Source organism: Callorhinus ursinus, unplaced genomic scaffold, assembly GCF_003265705.2.
Source record: "Callorhinus ursinus isolate GAN/ISIS: 27379988/994484 unplaced genomic scaffold, GSC_fseal_2.0 scaffold5, whole genome shotgun sequence".
Lineage (NCBI taxonomy): Eukaryota > Metazoa > Chordata > Mammalia > Carnivora > Otariidae > Callorhinus > Callorhinus ursinus.
In genome coordinates this window covers 19,449,199-19,464,432 of record NW_027397067.1, presented here as the reverse complement: position 1 = coordinate 19,464,432, position 15,234 = coordinate 19,449,199, and the positions used below count along the sequence as shown (strand labels likewise).

The 15,234-nt window shown below is 38.0% G+C and overlaps 1 protein-coding gene across 3 annotated transcripts in view; it reads right to left on the bottom strand.

The window, feature by feature from the left end:
* PREX2 (phosphatidylinositol-3,4,5-trisphosphate dependent Rac exchange factor 2) overlaps positions 1 to 15,234 on the bottom strand; it is a 294,349-nt gene that overhangs the window by 120,338 nt on the left and 158,777 nt on the right. For all 3 annotated transcript variants that reach the window (XM_025871440.2, XM_073892858.1, XM_073892859.1), the window contains 3 exons: positions 13,435 to 13,552; positions 11,232 to 11,416; positions 9,108 to 9,269 (listed from right to left, as the gene is read on the bottom strand). In XM_025871440.2, coding sequence (XP_025727225.1) covers positions 9,108 to 9,269; positions 11,232 to 11,416; positions 13,435 to 13,552 — 465 coding nt within the window. The remainder of the gene's footprint in view (positions 1 to 9,107; positions 9,270 to 11,231; positions 11,417 to 13,434; positions 13,553 to 15,234) is intronic.

Genomic DNA, 15,234 nt, shown 5'->3' with positions numbered 1-15,234 from the left:
CAGAAGCAAAGGACTGAGAGCCACCAGCTATGTGTGTTTTAGTTACATTTAGTTTAGTTATAACTGATGTGATGCCAGGCAAGTCACTGTCTTTTTACCATTCTTAGTAAAATAAGGAATATGGATGAAATGATCTCTGTGCTCTCTCCTTGCTTGAAAACTATAAGCAGATCCTATTTATTTATTCTACTAGTAGAGTAGTAATTTGGACACTGAAAGATTAAAAATTAAGACTAACACTGGTTACTGTGTAACTTTTCTACATTAAAGTAAAAAATAAAGATGTGATATAAAAAATCACGTTATAAATATAAGCTCACCATTAGAATATGAAATATTTTATCTGTATATGAAACTGGGCCTTCAAATCACATGTCTGAAGCTACGCAGATCAGCAAAGTACAAGCACACAGTAGGAATCAAAATGAGAGTGGGCTGAAATGCAGGAAATTGTCAACAAAATTACTAACAAGTTTTATAATAATATATAATAAAAATATGCTAAACACTAAAAGAGTGGAAGTAATTTAGAGAATTCCCGGTCTATGCCCTCACTTTACTAATAAAGAAACTGTGACCTTAAGACTTATCTGGGAAAGACCTAGAATTTAAGGCCTGATACAAACTTGCAGTCAGATGATCTTTTCCATTGTAGTTGCAGGACAAAAACCTCAGATAAGGCCCCATGGCACACATAAAGGCACATAAATTAATTTTACTGTGGCACAGCATTGACCATAATAGGCAGGTATACTTCTTTTGCCTTCTTTCATTTTATTTTTTTTTTTAAGATTTTTATTTATTTATTTGAGAGAGAGTGCAAGAGAAAGCATGAGCGCAGGGAGGAGCATAGGGAGAGAGAGAGAAGCAGACTCCCTGCGGAGCAGGGAGCCCAACCTGGGGCTCCATCCCAGGTCCCTGAGATCATGACCTGAGCTGAGGTAGATGCTTAATAGCTGAGCCACCCATTTTAACTTTTTACCTATTTATTCAAACATATAAAGAGAACCATCTATTCCAGACTCTGCACTCAATGTTGGAGATACAGCCCTTGCCCCTCATAGAGTTCATGGTCTGGTAGAGGACACAGGTAAAAACAATAAAATATTCTTATATATAACAATTATATTATTACAAGTATATGTAGTGCATGTATATAAACATATGAATAACTATGTGCATATATAACAATTACATAATAAATATAATAGCCAGATAATTAGTAATTTGGTAGGTGCTAAGAAGGAAGTGACAGAGTGATGGGATGAAGTGTTACCAGAGATCAGGTTGAAAAGGGAGAAGATTCGCTTTCCGGCATGACCAGTTTCTTATAGCTTTCCAACATGTACCTTGATACAAATGCCTGCGAACATAGTATGTTTCCTCTCCCCATACATTCTGAAGGGGTGTGTAACCATACTTAAATGTGCTTGAACTCTTTCAAAGAGTGTCAGAGAGGAAATTTCTTTGCTAAAGGTCTCTCTTGCAGAAGAAAGAGGCTTATGAAAGCAGTGCTGTCTTCCATCCTAGGCTGTCCCTAGGAAAGGTGGAGGTGAAGGAGGGACCCCACAGTCATGGGTCCTGGAAATGTGCTGAATACTTTTTTTTAAAGATTTTATTTATTTATTTGAGAGAGAGAGACACAGCGAGAGCAGGAACACAAGCAGGGGGAGTGGGAGAGGGAGAAGGAGGCTTCCCGCGGAGCAGGGAGCCCGATGTGGGACTCGATCCCAGAACCCTGGGATCATGACCTGAGCTGAAGGCAGACACCTAATGACTGAGCCACCCAGGCGCCCCTGTGCTGAATATGCTTTGAAGATCAAAAATGTACTCCTAGGGGTGCCTGCGTAGCTCAGTTGGTTAAGTGTCTGCCTTCTGCTCAGGTCGTGAATCCCGGGTTCTGGGAATCAAGCACCAAGTTGGTCTCCCTGCTCAGTGGGGAGTCCGCTTCTCCCTCTGCCCCTGCCCTGCTTGTGCTCTCTCTCTCTCTCTCAAATAAATAAATAAATAAAATCTTTTTTAAAAAATGTACTCCTAGATATCATGTCCTAATATATAATTGTGCCATCTTTCTGTAACACAAAACTAAAATGAGGCAGGTGAAGCTGTTGTATTGGCTGTAGTACATACATGAGAAGACACTCTGGTCAGGCCACCCAGTAGTAGTACATGGCCCTGCCAACATGAACCTGGAATCTTTCTTAGAAACATCAAAGAGAACATGGAGTTCATTCATCTCCTCTGGAGAAACTCACAAAGAAAGACCAAAGAAAAGCTCTTTTCCATAAAGGAAAATTGCAATTTTGTGATAAAGAAATGTACAGGGTGGGGGGAAGGTAAGCTGGGACGCACAGCACTTTAAACCTATTTTGGGTAGTGTGGCCCAAACTTACTCCACCTTTATTCATCCATCCAACAATTACACATCGAGAGCTTTCTAAACCAGGCACTGTTCTAGGCATGTTAGGAAACATCAGTGAATGACACAGATTTCTGCCTTCTGGGAGGTTACATTCTAGTGAGGGGAGAGGCAAACAATAAACATAAGTCAATTCTATCATGCTAGAAGATGGTAAGTGCAGTGGAAAATAAAATGGAACAGGGCAAGAGGGCTGGGAGTTTCAGAGGTGAGGTGAAGAATGCATTGCCAATTGCAATCCTCACTGCGAAACTGGCATTTGAGCAAAATCTTGAAGGAAGGGAGAGTTGGGAATGTGGGCACAGGAACAGAAGCCTTCCCAGCAGAGTGAACATCCAGTGCGAACGCCCCAAGGATGGTACGTTTCCATGAACATCAAGAAGACCACTGTGACTGGAGCAGACACAGAGAGGGAAGGGAGAGGAAACAGGAGTAGGGAGATCATGGGTAGAGGGAAGGCACAGATTATCTAGGAGCTCAGAGGCCTCTGGAAGGATTTAGCTCTTACTTTGATTGAGAGCCACAGCCCCTCAGAATAGGCTGCCGGTGGGCAAGGGCGGAAGCAAGAAGACCACTTGTGGAAGAGAAGACGTTGGCTCATCTTAGGCTGTCAGTAATCGAAGCAGTGAGGAAAGGCTGCACGTGGTGAAGGTGGAGCCCAGAGAATGCTATGTGAGAGCCAGGAGTAAAGAATGCACGCAAGGTTTCTAGACTGAGCAAGGCGGAAGATGGGTCTCATTCTGAGATAGAGAAGACAGCAGCTAGGACAAACTCTGGAAGGAAGGCAGGGATCAGGAGTTTATTTTGGACACATGAAGTCTGAGAGATCTATTACACCCAAATGGCGAGGTCAGAGGGGCCAGGAGATTGAATGTGATCACCAGGAGACGGAGAGTAGAGGGAGAAAGGGGGAGGGAGCACATGCTGAGCTCTGTCGCATGAAGAGGTCAGAGAAAAAAGAAGAAAAAAGGATGGGACACTCACTGTGACTGAGCCACCCAGGAAAAAGACAAGACCCGGCATAGGTAGAAAACTGCTAGAGGTACAAGGTCGACTGCATAGATGCCACTAAAACAAGGAAGAGGTTGACGACAGTGAATGAGTTTTGGCAACATATAGGTCGTCTGACCTTAAAAAGATCCATTCCAGTTATGTGGAGGGGGCTTGAGCTCATTTTGAGTGTGTTAAGAATGAAAAGGGAGTGAGACAGCAGGTGTAGACAGCAAGCATAGGGAGCTCTCCTCAGTACACAGTTCAAGAAATGAAACAATAGGCAGAGAAAAATATGGGGGGGGGGTCAAGGAAAATATTTTTTAATCTAGGTGATATTAAAGCATATTTGTAGATTGACATGAATAAGTGGTTCTCAGAAAGGGAGCTGCAGGTTTCTACTGCAGCTTCTACTGGTAGTTAATTCATAAATTATTAACCATGACAACACATTTATATCCAGTTATAGTCACCTGACTAAAAATGAAAACTAATACAAAGGTAAGCGAATATATTGCAGATAGTCTCCCATTTCATTTAAGTGTAAAACCCCACTGGCATGGAGTTATAAAAATTCTGTATTGAGGGAAGGAGGACATGGAGAAAAATCTTATCCCCAATTTTCCTGATCCACAGATTAATTTGAGGATTATGTGGCATTAATAACTAAAGGTACTCGGAATGTTTCAAGTAAGACTGTGGATTCTTACATGAACTATTTTTGTGTAAATAGGAACTATCTCTTGAAAGCTCATTAAATATTTATATGGAGGAAGTACCCCCTAATACACAAAATGAGCCCAATTATGGAATTATTCTCCAACAGAGACTGAATCTAGAATTAAAAAGGGTTCTAAGGACAATTCAGGGTAAGAATGTTTCTCCAAACAGTGCATAATTGAACGTCTGGATCACCCACACATCCTGCCCAGAGAAGATCAAATGCCTGCTTAGGATTCATTCAGGTCTCCAGTATAAGGTCTGAACTTCTCTCATACATGTGCTAAAAGACATCTGTGGCCTGTACAGCTGGCCAGAAAATCAATGATGATTGCAGCAGCCTGGCTATAGAAACTGCAGAAATCAACTTGTTTCTATTTTTAAAACCTAAAACTTTTAGAGTCAAAATAAAGGAAAGCCAGCCTCTTTGAGATTTTAGTTTCTATGGATACATTTTATTTTATAAAAAGAGGGGTATTTGAAGCCTTCATCTGGAAGAAAAAATATGTTACTAATAATAGTTTAAAAGTAAATTTGCGGAAATTAAGAATGTATATTCACAAATGCTATAGTTTCTGTGGACATGCATTTGATCCCCAAATGGAGCTAACCTCACCTAACCTAGTAAGGTTATTATTGTCTTAGCTATCTGAATTTTGTTCAAATAAGAAATATCCCTGAAATACTTTCCTGCTAACCTCGTTTCTCTATCTAGTGAGAAAGATAGTCAGTTATTCTAAATATGTGTATGGTCAATAAGGGATGCTGAAAAGGGTACCTTTCAAAGTGCTTAAGTCCTAGTTGACTATGATTCTCTTTATTTCTAAAATTAAACATAAAAGTAAGTGAGACAGCATTCCATAAACTGATACCTAGTCTGCTATTTGCCAGCTAAGTGACCTTAAGCAAATTCTTAATCTCCCTGCAAAAGAAGCAGATGGTAGGAGTATTCAGTACATAGGGCTGTTTCAAGGCTCAAACAATAATGTACATACAAGAGCTTTCCACATTCAGTGATATTATTTTTATCATCTAAAAATCACTGCCCATTAGCCTGTCCATCTCTGCTTTAAAAGCTTTCTAGGCTCTTAGTTACTTCCAAGAATATGGAAGATATTTACTTGCCAAAATGATGTTTTTGAGAATCCCCAACATTTGGGGAAAACCCTATCCCATCTGCTTCTAATCCTAATCCTACCCCCAACACACACTCTCCAGTTTATCACAAACTGTATTTTTGTTAAAAACCAAGGTATAACACCTTCATCCACTATAACCAATCCATCATAGAGCTGGATGTATTCTACCTCCTATGCACCACTTGAATTGATTCTTTTCTCTCCATGCCCAATGCTTCTACATGAGACCAAGTCATCACTGATTTGCACTTTTCACAAACAAATCGGATTATTATGTCACTCTAAAATATCACTAGAAAAATCAGATTTTGTCAGTTTTCTTTTTAATGGTATCCAACTCGAACCCTCCTTTCTAGGCTAGGCAATATGCCAATTCTTCATCAATAAAATCAGTCTCATTTCTACGTCTTTGCCTTCACTTATGAGATCTCTCTTTCTTCACTTATGAGTTCTCTCTGTACTTGCATGCCATCTCTACTTCTCTCTGACAAATTTTTCCAACTTGCAGCAGCTAGCAATTGCTGACTATTCCATCCACAATGATTTCTCCTTTACTGAAATGCTATTGCCCTCGTGGTCAGACCCATACTGTTTAGCTATGTAGTGGAATTTAGCTGTGGAATTTGAACAAAACATATGCTGTATAGCATACTGTCAAATGCAGGTAAGCACACGAAGACCAGATTTACAATAAAAGGGAAGAAGGTCCAAATTCCACAGCTGTGCCCAGCTGCGTGCCTTTGGGCAAGTTACTTGACCACTCTGAGTTTCCATCACTTCAACAATGAAATAGATGATGTCTCATGTCACTGTGTTGATAAAATTATACAGCATATGAAAACTGTAAAATATCTCTGCAATGCCTGACCCTGTTGGAGACTGCTGTAAACTGTTGTGTGCAACATAACTCCAGGGAGCGCCATCATCTTGAGCAGGGTATGTGGTGCCAACACAGTCAACTTGTCATGGTGGTACCGTCTAGCAGGTTAAGTAGTCAGTATTATTATTAGTTACTTCACGTATTTTGACCTTTCTTACGACGCAGATCGTAAGTGTGCGAGGGCAGCCATCCTCAAGTAATTATGGACAACATAATAGGTACACATTTAGTAAATATTTCCCTATTCTTCCTGCCCCATCCTGCAACAAATTTGTTTCTGTGAAGTTGAGTTTTTGACCCATACCACTGGCTTTCATTGAAGAATGTATTAAAAATGTCTGTCACATAAAACAAATTGCTATTTCTTTTTCAGGGACATGTTTACGGGCACTGCCCTGACGTTTCCTGGTGCCGCCTCTTTGAAATTCAGTGTGAGAGATTTCTTTTGGAACTCAAGTCTAAGAAAAGCTTTGCTTCTCTTAAGAAACATGTATAAATCACAGGGATGCTGATAAATATGTAAAAGACGATGTTTCTTTTTTTATTTTGGTTATCAGGATGCTGAAGGTCAAATATAATATTCCACTTTAGCAACTAACTAGAGTCGTAGAGGACTTGCTGACCATATGACCCTTTTCCCCTGCTTGTCTGTACCATCACTATAATATAACTTTACCTATAAATGTACCTGTTAATTTTCCACTAATACCCATTCTCTCTTTCTTCCTTTTATTAATAAAATTCTCTGAGTTTTAGTGGGGCACATGGATGCCCAGTTTGAGACAACATTTCTCAGCCTGCTTTCACTAAATGACTAATTGGATATGAACAGGAGTGCTGCGTACAATTTCCGGGTCATGCCCTCAACAGGAGACTCTACTCTCTCCTTCCTCTTTTCTCTTCTGAGGGACTATAACTTAGACATGGTGCTGATGAGCCAACTTTGACCTTGTGGAAAGGACAATGTCTTAGGGGAGACAGTAAAAATTGAGAAGGATCCCTAGAATATTATCAAGCCCCACCCCAATGGACTCCAGTCCAGTTGAACTTTCATGTGAGTGAAAATAAGCTTTCAATTCTAAGCCTGTGTTATCTTGGTCCTTCTTACAAGCAGCTGAATCAATACCCTACCTAATATACCCACATCCTAATGTTTTGTTTTTACTTATATAGTTTACTTTTGTTCATGTATATTTCTTTAAGCTATTTCTACTGCTTTTGCTGTTTGCATGAATGGAAAGAGAAAGAGAAATGACCCCCACACACTGACAAGTTTGACAACTAGAATCTGCCCAAACCCCTATCACACTTCATACAAATTCATTTCTGAAGTAGAATGATTCTCTTTTCAAAATTTGCTCAAAGGGGAATACTAATTTGCATTTGTTTAGACCTTTTAAATTTTACTTCAAAGCACTGTCCTATCTTACACAGAAGGGAGAAGTAAAAAAGAGAATCTTCTGTCCTTCAGCTTCAACAAGGCATACACATGGCATCTTTCCCAAACTCAAATAGGTGACCTGACCTCAGCAATAATGGAGGGAGGATTAACAGATGTGACAATTAAGCAGTGATCTTGAGTATCATTTTTCTTCATGTGAATGGACTTATAAAAAATTAAAACAGCAATACATATTCAACTTCACAAGCTAAACATTTTAGGAAGTCTTAAAGAAAAACATGGTGATCCTTCTTCCCCTTGTCTGTATTCTACCTGAGGTAATCAATGTTGAAGTATTCATTCTTGCATTTCCCTATTCTCCTATAGCCATATCTGGACATATGCGGGCTTATTTTTACATAATATATCAGGAGCATAAAACATACACACTTAATTCACATTCATAAAAACTGAGATAAATAATGTTTCCTAGAATGGCTGTACCAAGTTGTAAACAACCAACCTCATTTTGAGGGAAATAATTTAATTAGCTAGTCTCCTGTTGATATAAATAGAAAAAAAAAAACTTACTATAGGATATTTATTGGAGATCAATTTCTATTAATTCTACTTCTAAATAATATCCTCAAATCCATTTAATTTTCTCTGTCTCCCTCCTCTTCACCATAGGCCAAGCTATCATCATCACTCACTGGGACTATTGCAACAATTTCTTCCTCATCTCTATGTCTCCATTCTTGCCCCTTGCAATCCATTCCTACAGAGGAATGGATTTTCTTTTTCTTTTAAAAACCTAAATCAGATGAAGTCATCCCCCTGGTTTAAAAGCTTCCAATTGCTTCTCATTGATGTGAGAAGAAAATCCAAACTCCTTCCCATGTTCCAAAAGGTAAAAAGCTTCCACAGCTCTTAACACTGGTCCTTGCCTAAGCCTCCAACCTTATGACTAGCCACACCCCCCACCCCCCACCGCCACCCTGGCTTTTTTTTTTTTTTTGCTTTGGGGCCTCTGTAAAGATTTATTTACTTCTTTGCTGCTTCCCCCACTCAAATAAGTACCCTGAGAGGAAAGATCTTTTCTCCTTTGCTGCCATATTCTTAGCACCAAGAACAGTGTTTGGCATATAAAATGTGCTCAATAAATATGTCCCATAAATGTACTAATCAATCAATTTCAGACAGACTGTGTTCCACGTACTTTCTGATTGAGAGTTCTATTCCCTCTGTTGAGAGAAAAGGAAAAGAACTATTGACTCATAATTAGGTGGCCTGGATTTACAACCCAACTCTATCTTTTGCTAGTAATTTAATTCTTTGGGCCTCAGTTATTATATGTGGAAAATGTGGAATAATGAACTAGCTTTCAGGTTTATAAAGATCAAATAAGGTTAATGGCTGTAAAGGCATTTAAAAAAACTCTAAAATGTTATATAAATGTTATTATTTCAATAAACTGGTATATAAATAAGTAGTGAAAATATCAAGAATTGAATTAAATTGGACATTTAAATAATTTAAATAATAATTACATGGGAAATATATACATAAAACTTTTACCTTTTTATAACTGGATATTCTCTGACATATGCGCTCAATTTTTTCACTGCAAATGGCACTGAATTTACTTTGAAGGTCAGTAGGAATCACTTCATTTAAAGAGTTAAGGCTGGTGCAGTTTTGTACAAAATGATCATCACTTTTAGCCAAGGCTTCAAGAATCTGTAGAAACACACACACACAGAGAACAAGAAAAGAAAACCTTCAAAATTAGCCAAGTAAAATTTTCACAATTCTAGAACACAGGGTGACTCTACCCAGCACACTTCCCTGAGCTGCTTGGGATTTCTATGTTCGGTAAAACCCTTGGAGTGAAGTGATGGGCTTGTGTGTTTGGCCTCTCATGTCTTGCCTTCTGCCAACTATAAAAGGTTGCCTGAGGGAAGTGAGTGGACTTCAAAGACTCCTTGCTGGATAAATCAGTATGCTCTGATGTGGTAACACATTGCCTATATTTTAGTCAGAGTTACTCAGAACATTTTTTTCCCCCAATTTGGTAGTAGAACAACAAAAACTAAGGAAAGCCAACAGAATGGCATCCTTACTTTCTACTGAGAGGCCAGTACAGAGAATGCATGTAACAAATGTTTGTTGATGAAATGAATAAATAAGAAATTCTCTTGCTAAAGTAAAATCAATGATAGTTGCAGTGTCTGAGCTCCATCTGATAAAACATCAGATAAAAGTATCCATATGATGTATTCAATTAATAAATCCTTTTGGCTATTTGAATCAATTGTAAGACAGCACATGTGTGCGTTTATGTGTATACACACTATTGATCACTGAGAATTTCCAATGAGTTTAATTAATTATGTGTCATATTGCTGATTGTTCAAAGATTGCAAGGATTGGTAACACCCTTACATGACATTTTTATACTACTGGATGAGGGATACAATGTATAGATGCTGTTTATTTGAGCTCCCTCACCACCTCTACTTCCCTGACTTACAGAATATAAAGTGTGAGCTTTTTGTTTAATCACTACTCTAGATAGTAGAGCTCACTTTATCATTAGTTGTGTGATCTTGGTTAAATTTCTTAATTTCTTTGATTTTCTTTTCTTCATGTGTAGAATGGAAATATTTGCAGGATTTATACAGTTCATATATATAAAATAATCCATGTAACTTTGCAAATTTGAAATAGCTAGAAAAGGAGATAAAATGCTAATAAACTGGTTCCAAACTCTTACATGGATTGCCTTAGTAATAATAAGGGGTTGCGTTTTGAAAATACAGATTCTATATCAAAAGATACGTAGAATAATGGAATTTTTTTTGAGGTTGGCTTTCAGAATATAAAACAAAAACATAAAATAATTTTTGAAATAGTGCATAATCTATCTCAACCACTCATATATAAAACAAGGGTTAACATGAAAAAATAAAAGTACTGAAGCTATGTCATATTTCTTACTTGTAATACCTGAATCCTCACCAGGTGAGAGAAAAGCATGAGAAATAACTAGAGCTCAGACCTGGGGAGGGTCCAACAGGAGTTTTACTGATTTACCTACTGGAAGGATCATAAAAAGCAAGAGTCACCTCTCACTTAACTACATTTTATCCATTTGATGAAAACTCCCTTCCTCCCTCTCTATCTTGGTTTAATCTAAAGACTAAGGATGATATCCTTCCCAACTACAAATTACATAAATGTCTGAGGGTCTATTCATAAATGGATCTCTAAGCTTTGTGAAATTTTATGAAATAAACATGAGACTTGCAGAATTTGAAGTTTCTTATAATACATTTCATGGCTTCAAATACTTTTCAGAGGATTATCTACATTTAAAAAAGCACCACCTGTCACAAAAACCATCTGAAAGGTATTCATGACACTGAATCAACAGATGTAGCAAACTTAACTAAATGCAGAGAAGCCTTTGCCAAATCAACTAACATTTGCCTGGGCAAGAGTCCCGTCTAACTTCACACTGTGCTCCAAAAGAGATCAATAAAAAGAAAGGTTGTATGCATACCGAGTAATGGGGGGAGAAAAAAGAAAAGAACGTTGAATGAGCTGACAGCTATTTACATTTTTTAAAGCAGAGGTGGGGGAGGGTGTCAGTGACTTTAATTAGAACAAAGTCCCTTGTTTTGCCAGGATCACGCATACCTTGGCAGTGAGGCTGAAGAAGCCTTTGGGCTCGATCATCTTCTCCACCACGTTGCACTTCATTCCAGCTGTGCTGTCATACTCATACACGACACCGTATTCCAGGTGCACGTTATCCACGGTTAGACTCACGTGCTCCTTCTTCCCGTCAATAATGGCCATGGTGTTAAACTTGTCAATCACCTCTGGAACAGAGACAATTTTAATTCAACAAATTCAGGAAGGGTTCGTTAGTCTCTTCAAAGAATTTGAGTCTCTCCGAATAATTTTTAAAGATTTCTTGAAAGGATGGCTAAATCCGACAGTCTCGGTAACATTTTTAAAAACAAGAACACTTAAAAAAAAAACAAAAAAAAAACATGTTGGAGTGATCCAAATCTCACCACTCTAACATGACTAGTCTTTGCACATCCATTTTGGTCTATGGACCATATGTATGCCTATTTATACCATTATAAACATTATACATACAATTTTACATTTTTTATTAGAAGCATGCATGACTTAAAGTCAGGGCTCCTAAAACTGCCTCAAACATCGAATGAAATTTGTTCAAAGCAGAAAAAAACATATAAAACCATTCTGAAGAAGCAGAAAGGAGGTGCAATAATCATTTTTTTCCAGCAGACAGGATACATGAATTTTCCCAAACATCTTCTGCAGATAGCTCATTGAGAAAATTTGTCATTGTTTGCTACAATAACATTTTCATCTAGACTGTCTTCCTATCGGTTTTTGGCCTACAATTAGTCAGCTGGCATAAAAACAACTAAGATCTCAAGCAGGAAAGCTCCTGAGAAACCTAACAGCAAATATTAAATTAGCAAAAATAGAATATTAGTTAACTAAAAACAATTAAGTCCTAGAATGGCAGAAATAGTAAATATAAAATAGGCAAAAGCAGAGTAATGGTTTATCTTAAAGTAACTGAGTCCCAGAATAGCTAGAAATAAATTATCAGAGCATCTCATCAACCCTTTCACTGTGGCACTAATGATGATGAGCAAAAAAAAGCTAACTCTAAATGAGGAATAAAGGCCTCACGATAAGGTCCTGAGATTTGTCCTAGTTTAAATAATTAAGAAAGTCGGTATGTCATAACAACCTTGGTGCTCCAATGTGGTTGAAATATTTCTAATATCGTCCATGATCTTAGTGGCTCTTACCCAGGGGCCTTCCAGGAGTGGGGGGAACAGAGCTTTTGCTGAGTGCTCCCCCCTCTTATGATAAGTGTGTATAGGGGATTATGTAACTGGGCGGGCTGGAAGAACCTGATTATACAATAAAAATGTCCAGAGTTATCCACTAATAATGTAAATGGAAAGATAACAGAAAAAAGGTAAGAGAGGGTTCAAGGACTTCTGTGAAAAAGTGTTGAAACAATAATTCAAGGTATTTGTCAAATGCAAACATAACTTTAATTGCTTCCATCCCTTTACCTTTGGTGAAGAAGCCACTGAATCCAGCAATCTGCTGGTTACTTCACTGAGAAAACAGAAATGGTCTGAGTCCTTATCAATAGATCTCGGTCTTTCTCTCATTTCTACACTACTAGTTTGTCTCTTTCATTATAACTAATGTTAGAATACAGTAAAAGTTACTTGAATCAAGAAAGTATTTTCAAAGGGACTACAGACTTTCTTTCTAAACTCAGGCTTCAAATTTTAGTGCACATACAGATCAGATCTTGTTAAAGTGGAGATTCTGTTTCAGTAGGTCTGGGGTAGGGCTGAGATTCTGCATCCTTCCAGGTGATATTGTAGCTGCTGGTCTGTGAACCACACGGGATTAGGAAGGTCTATACAACGTTTAAACTCAAAACAAGGAAGCACATTGTTACTTGGGTTTGAACCTGCATTCTACAATTTACTGGTGTGGGAAATCCCTTAAGCTAATAAGCTTCAATTTCTTCTTCCATAAAATAAGGATGATGACAGTAAGTAACACTGTTGAGAGATTTCCTTTTTTGATGACTTTATGAGATAACCCATGTAAAACACCTAAAGTGCCTAACAAAGTATAGTAGCTATGACGTGTTAGTGGCTAGCTATTATTACTTATGTATTTACATAACATCTATTTGGTGATAATGATTTAAGAAAGTGGCTTGAATATACAAGATTTTCAATAATAGGGACTAGACACAGGCACACTGAAAAAGAATACTACTATAAGCAAATGAGGAGAAAAAGAAGGAACCCACCTTCTACTTTGCAGTCAAAAGCATCCCCTACTTCCTCTCCAGGAGGTTTGGAGTTAGACTTTTGAAGGTCTTCTTGAGCGCTTTCAATGCTATTATAAACCCATTGTATGGAATCTTGCTGGAATTAGGAGGGGGAAATAAACCTCAGAGGTATTAGTGGTTCTAAAAAGGCATATCCATTTCACAAACCTGCTTTGGGAGAGTTGACAATCTTATTTATTCTTCTAGTTTATTTAAAGATAATAAAATTTGAAAGAGAAAGAAAATCAACATCAGAAACTAGTAAAAAGTCAATGGCAATTATATTATTTGGCAAATTGATTTTTTTTAGGCTTGAAATTTTATCTTCCAAAGATGTTTTTAAATAGGCTGTATTTCTCAAGTGTCATACTTAAATGCCTCAAGTATATCTTAAATGCCAGATGGACAGTTTTCTGAAGAATCAATCATCTATCACTCTATAAACCACTTAAATGCTCTCCTGACACATATATTTAATATAGTTAATGCTTTTTTGAAATAAACCAATAAGAAAATTGGAAGAACATCTTTCATTTCATTGGGTTCCCAAGTGATGTAACTATTTTTTAATCCTTCCATATCATAAATCATCCTATATTTTAATTAAAATAAGCAGTTGCAGCCTTATCTAAATAAATGAGAAAGAAGAAGCGGCCACCAAGTAATTGCTTTCAGGTCTGCATTACTTAAAGTTTATACCTTTCCTAGGTCAGATGATAAACTGAATTGTACTACTGAAGTGTGATATAATTTACATTATCCATTTTTCTCTTGTATTAACTTCACAATTGTGTTTCATTATTATATTGCTATCCAAATGCTAGTTAACATTTGATCATTCAAATACACCTTGGTAACCTGTTGTGACCCCTAATGAACCACATGCTCCGGTACCCACACCTCTGTGTAGCTCCTTCCCACACTGACCCAAAGCTTGGTCATGGGATCTGATTTTCCCAAAGGGATATTAGTAAGCATGATATAAATAGAGTTGATGGTTTTATCCCCTCTTCAAATGCAGATACCGTGCAGGAAAGACAATCCACTAGACTGGAAAAGGAGGCCATGTGGAGGAGCTTGGGAGCGAGAGAACACGAGGAGGGGAGTTGCAGAGCCCAGGTGTTCCCAGAACAAATTCACCACATCAGTGCCTTCACAGGAACCAACACTCGATCGATCCACAAAGTCAAGGGAAATAATCAATCACTGTTGTTTTAAACCACTAAGTTTTCGGACAGTCTGTTTTGTGGCAATGGATACATGATGAAGCTGGTTACTCATTGGTGAATTTTTCTATTTATTCCTTTTCTTTTTTTTAAAAAAAAGATATTTTTTATTTGGGAGTTATATGTAACTCATAAATTGTTGAACACTACATCTGAGACTAATATGTACTATATGTTGGCTAAAAGAACTTAAATTTTTAAAAAAGGATCTATTTACTTAGAGGGGCGGACCGAGATGGCGGAGGAGTAGGAGACCTGAATTTCCTCTGGTCTCAGGAATTCAGCTGTATAGGGATCAAACCATTCTGAACACCTACAAACTCAACAGGAGATCAAAAAAGAGAGTAGCAACAACTCCCTGAACACAGAAGCGACCACTTACTGGAAGGCAGGACGTGTGGAGAAGTGAATCCGAGGCGATATTCGGAAGGATAGACGGCGGGGGAGGGGGCCTCCGTCTGCCGCTTCTGGCAAGTGACAGAGCCGCGGAGCACAAAATCGGAACTTTTAGAGGTCGGCTCTCCTGAGGGACGTCGCTCCAGTGGCTAAGCGG